Here is a 5,139-nt window from a genome sequence, read left to right as displayed (position 1 = left end):
ATCAGTTTCGAATATGTATAACCAAATACCTAAATTAGGGATCCTCAATTTTGCACAAAAGGAAGGGACCGGGCGCGAGCTCCGGGGAGATGCGGCCGCCGCCATGCGCGACCTTGGGGAGTCGCCGCCGTCGGGATTTGGGGGCTGCCGTCGCCGGGATCCAGAGGGCCGCTCCCGTGTGCGAGCTTGGGGAGCCGCCGCCGCCGTCGGGGTCCAAGGGGCGCGCAGAGGAGGAGGAGGAGGAGGGGCCGCCGGGCGCGAGCTCAGGGGAGACGCGACTACCGCCACGCGCGACCTTGGGGAGCTGCCGCCGTCGGGATCTAGGGGTTGCCGTTGCCGGGATCTAGGGGGCCGCACCCATGTGCGAGCTTGGGGAGCCGCCGCGGCCGTCGGGGTCCAAGGGGCGCGCGGAGGAGGAGGGGCCGAAGAGAGAAGAGCTCGCCGGGGGAGGCGGGCTGGTGCAGAGGAGTGGAGGAGGTGCGGGGCGGGCGAACAAGAGGTGGAAGAGAATGACTCTCCTTTTTTGCGTTGTGTTGTTGGAGAAGTGAATTTTTGCATGTCTAACTTCTCTCCTGTGCATGACCAGTCTCCTCTCTCTCGGTTTTTATTTTTTTCTTCTATGTTTATGTGGCATGTTCTTTTCTTCTTCTTTGTAGTTTTTATTGATTTTTCTTTCTATGCAACTATATTTCTTCTTTCTATTTATGATTTTTTTAGTTCCTTGGCTTTTCTAGAGTCTCATCCAAAGATCTTTTAACAATTCTTATTAGTTTTGCTGATGCATCAATGATTTGTGTTAATGACTGTCTAACATCTAAGGTGTTATAATTCATTTGACTTTAAACATTAGCTGTAACTTTACGGTTTAGGTTTACCACAAAGGTGCCAAAATAATCTATGACGTTCAACCATGACGACAACTTAACCAGTCATCATAGATATATTACCTCAAGAATAAACCGTCACAGACAATACAATTCTATGACACTTTCTTAGAACGTCACTAGTAAACCGTCATGTAAAGCCTTATTTCTTGTTGTGATAGCCAACAGACGTTTTGACTACTGAAACAAGCACATTCGTACATAATTCATGCAAATAGGAGGAGTCAGCGCAGGCGCAAAACAATCCAGAACGTGGGAACAACTACAGTGCGAAATTATCAACATTCAACTGGATCCGGATATTGATGGAGTACGTACATGATCCGTGATCATGTAATCTCTTTTTCTTCCACACATGTATGTACGCATGCATGTGTGTGAGATTTAACTCAACGACGACGTTCTTGTGACGGTACGACCCAAGAATTTCATGGGGACACCACAGCTGTAGCCATATATATCCTGTGACGGTACGACCCACCGATATGCCGGTGGAAAAGCTTGTGGGGGTAAACTAATCAAACTCTAATAAGTCCTCTCAATCTCATTTGCTTGCGTGGATAGATCACTGTATGAAATCGATTTTAGAATACACTTCAGATTTTACTTTAGAGGTGGATTAAAATATCTACGGTCTCTACAAATAGTTAATGGTCCATGTGATAGCCATTTCTGAATTTCAATTTTCACATGCAGGTCTCTTAAAAAACCCACCTCAAGAGAAAAACAACGGTACTGCTCCGGTACTCCTTATTTTTAATTTTGCACGAATCTCAAAGCTGGTAATTAAAAAAATTAATTGTTTTATAATTTGCATATGGGTCCCGCCTAGGCTCAGCCCGTCCAAGCAAAGGCTGCAAAGCCCCGGGTCTAGCCATCGGCTCTGCTCCATTAGTGCGTCCGAGACGGCGTCGTCAGCAGCCATCGCTAGTTCGCTACTCATCGTGATTCTCTGGCCGCCGCCGAAGTTGTTGAAGACGCCATGGCACGGCCGGTCGGGGGAGGCGTCAGCCCTCAACCTGCCGCACCACCGGCAGCAAGAGGCGGCCAGCCGCGACATCGGCCGGGGAGGGCGCCGCCCCCTCACCCCGTCATGGGTCGCCAACTGCCGCCCCTGTGCGTCTGCCATGGGTCGCCAACCCCCACGAGCCCGTCCTTGTCCTCTCTCCGCTGCCTCAATCGCACCATCCATGGCGTACGCAAGCTCGCGGCTTGGGAAGACAAGATTCTTTGTGCGGCGGACGCATCTTTTGGAAGACGACCCCAACCAACAGAGGTTGTTGATTCGCTCAGCATCGCCCTCCACTCCACCTGCATCCTCTAGGCAGTGCGGCTCAAACAGATCGAGCCCCTCCGATAGATCTGCTACTCTGCTCATTCTTACTATACCTGCACTAATTGGTTTGCATGAGTAAATTGTTTTATAATCGAAAATAAGTCGATTGTTTTTTAAAATTTTAATTCTAGATCTGGCAATGGTTTTGGGTTCTAGTGTGCATCGCATATAGTTTTATAGCAGTGCGGCTGCAGTCCATGTAATTAATTGCACAATTCAATGTACATTTTTATTTCTCTTTGTTGGCACAATTCAGTTCAGTTGACCTTTTTAAGCAGAATTCAGTTGAACTTTTTATTGTTACTATTTGCACACCTGAGTTCCATTTATGTGTATAATCATTGATTACGTGCAGGAATTTTTTGACGTAGTAGCTCAATCTGAAAGTGAATCAGATGGTTCTGTCAAAAATATTTCAGATGCCTCTCGCATGGATAGCAATAGCGGTCACTCATCAGATGGCTCAGATGGACCCAGGGACCAACCACAGATGCATATGTTCACGGCTTAGATGAGTCTAATACAAAGGTAAGTATGTCAGAGCTAGCAAAGACCGTGGCAGGTAGAGTTAAAGGAACTACAAGGAAGAGGAAAGTCCCAAGTTCTCTTCGGTCACCAATAACGACTTTCAATGCTGTGAAAAAAAGGAGGGGTACTGACGCGAGTCCAATAAAAAAAGGTGAACATATCTTTTGTATATCTTGTGTTGACACCGTTTTTGGGCACGTGTCCAGGATGGCAAGACAGGGTGGCAGTATGATATGGGTTGCTGGTAAGGATGGTTGCCGATGAGGGAGGAGTTGATTGTGACTAAGTCCTCAGACAGTAGCATGGTACCGATGACCGAGTAAAAGGGACTGCCGATGACTATGGCGGGGGGATTGCCGATGACGCAAAGGAGGAGTCCGGAAGTTGCCAGTTGTCATGTGGAGGAGTTTCGGTTTGTCACGAAGGGTGGTTTTATTATTTCCTTATGTTATTCGTATCGTTTTGTGTACGGGTTCCGTGTAATTTGGAATACGAATTCTAACCGTGTCTGGTCGTAGCTCTTTGAGCAGGGTATAAATATAAGCCCTAAGACCTTGTAATCAATATCAAGAAATCAATCAAACATACGTTTTACTCATATTCCAGCGTTTACTTTTCGACGACTTCGTCACCCTTTTTCCTTCTTATTACGAGTTCTTAAGAATTCGTCGACTTAAGCTCGGCGTATTCTCGAGTTCCGCGTGAGTACCTCTTAGCCGTGACATCCGGGCGCATCGCTGTTGTCAGGACTAAAGTATTCGAGTTATCACCTTTGCCGATAGTAAGGTCAAATCGGCTGGCACGCCTTAACATTTGAATTGGGTATTAGCCCTTTGTGTTTGCAGATCAATTTTGCATCAACACATCTTTTGGCACGCCCAGTGGGACAGATTCAAGATCAAGATCAACATGTCGATCTCTGACCTCGATCAAGACAATGTCATCCCCGTGACGGAAGCTAACCTCAAGGATGAGCAGAAGCAAGCTATTGCCCAAGCTATGGAAGAGTTCAAGCAGCAATGCCTGAAGTCTTTCAGCATAAACAGGAGCGGCGAAGTGGTCCAGAAAGATGCACTACCGGCACCACGGCAGGTCACCTTTGACGCCAACCCTGGCAAGCTTCAAGACATGGTTGATAATGCCATCAATCGAGCGTTGATTAATCAAGCTGGTGTACTATCTAATACGGTTTTCAACGCCGTGGCAAGAACCTTCAAGGAAGGACAAATCCCGCCGGATTATGTGGGCCCCTCCCATCATCAACCCACGGCACCAGAGGTCACGGCTCCATCGGCTGCTTTGACGAGTGCGAGTGCACAGACTGCTGTTCCTCCAAATACGTCGGGGGCTACTGGTGCACCATCTATGCCGATGGCAACTAACCCACAAATTTCTGTTGGGCAGCATAAACTGACAACAGATATGTTGGCATCGGCTATGTCGGGGTTAACTCTTCCTCCTAGCTGGTGGGGTTATGGTATGCCTCCAGAGTTGACGCCGGGAACGTCACAGATAGCTGATATGAGGGGCAAAACTCCTATGACATCGGCACCCTCCAATGTGCCGGTGAACCAGAGTCCTCGGTACACCACAACTACTACTGCAAGACCTCACGTTGGAAATCCTCAAGATCCAATGTTCCAGATGCCTAACGCATCGGCAGAGTCAATGCTGATGCAACAGAGGCCTATGGCCCAGTCAGGGTATGTCAATTCAACAACGGTACCCAATTACCAATCATCGGCAGCACCTATGCCGATGAACGCTAGTAATGGATGGCTTGGACAGCAAGCCTTTCCACAGTCGCCCCAGCAAGGTTATCAGACTACGGGGTTCCAGCAAGGACAGGTGTATCCCGGGTTCCAAGGTCAAGGAATTCCCAACCAGCCAATAAATTTTGGACAGCAACTCGGAGGACAGCCAATCGGTGGACAACAGTTTGGTAGTCCGCAGATTGGAGGACAGGCGACCAATACGATGTTCCATACAGGTCACGTCCCGAACAGACACGTGGAGGTTCGCCACCAAATGCCAGATCCGCAGCCGCCTCATCGGCAAGATGCCGATGCGTATTGGGCCGATAAGATTGCCGAAGTAATGAGGGAACAATTTGGGATAAAACCCAAAGTCAACACTTATTCTTATCGGACACCGTATCCTCCCGCGTATGATTTGATCCCGCTTCCACATCGGTACAAAGTACCGGATTTCACAAAATTTTCCGGACAGGACGATACGTCAACCATGGAGCATGTCAACAGGTTCATTATCCAATGTGGAGAAGCTGGTAACAGGGACGAATTGAGGGTTCGCCTATTTTCATCATCATTATCTGGATCGGCCTTTACTTGGTTCATATCATTGCCTCCCAATTCAGTAATTACTTGGGCC

The 5,139-nt window shown here is 48.2% G+C and overlaps 1 protein-coding gene across 1 annotated transcript; it reads left to right on the top strand.

Annotated features, from left to right (window-relative positions):
* On the top strand, positions 1,751 to 3,171 carry LOC110436029. The gene is made up of 2 exons (XM_021462200.1): positions 1,751 to 2,160; positions 2,576 to 3,171. The coding sequence occupies exons 1-2, from the start codon at positions 1,867 to 1,869 to the stop codon at positions 2,729 to 2,731; spliced, it is 450 nt and encodes a 149-aa protein (XP_021317875.1). The 5' UTR covers positions 1,751 to 1,866; the 3' UTR covers positions 2,732 to 3,171.

This window comes from Sorghum bicolor, chromosome 5 (assembly GCF_000003195.3).
Source record: "Sorghum bicolor cultivar BTx623 chromosome 5, Sorghum_bicolor_NCBIv3, whole genome shotgun sequence".
Lineage (NCBI taxonomy): Eukaryota > Viridiplantae > Streptophyta > Magnoliopsida > Poales > Poaceae > Sorghum > Sorghum bicolor.
This window is presented reverse-complemented; position numbering and strand designations above follow the sequence as displayed.

Bases quoted from the DNA above. Each gene is read 5' to 3' on its own strand.
- LOC110436029 (XM_021462200.1), top strand. From the start codon at position 1,867: ATGGCACGGCCGGTCGGGGGAGGCGTCAGCCCTCAACCTGCCGCACCA. The intron at 2,161-2,575 runs GTTGTTGATTCG...GATTACGTGCAG, and splicing joins GACGACCCCAACCAACAGAG to GAATTTTTTGACGTAGTAGC.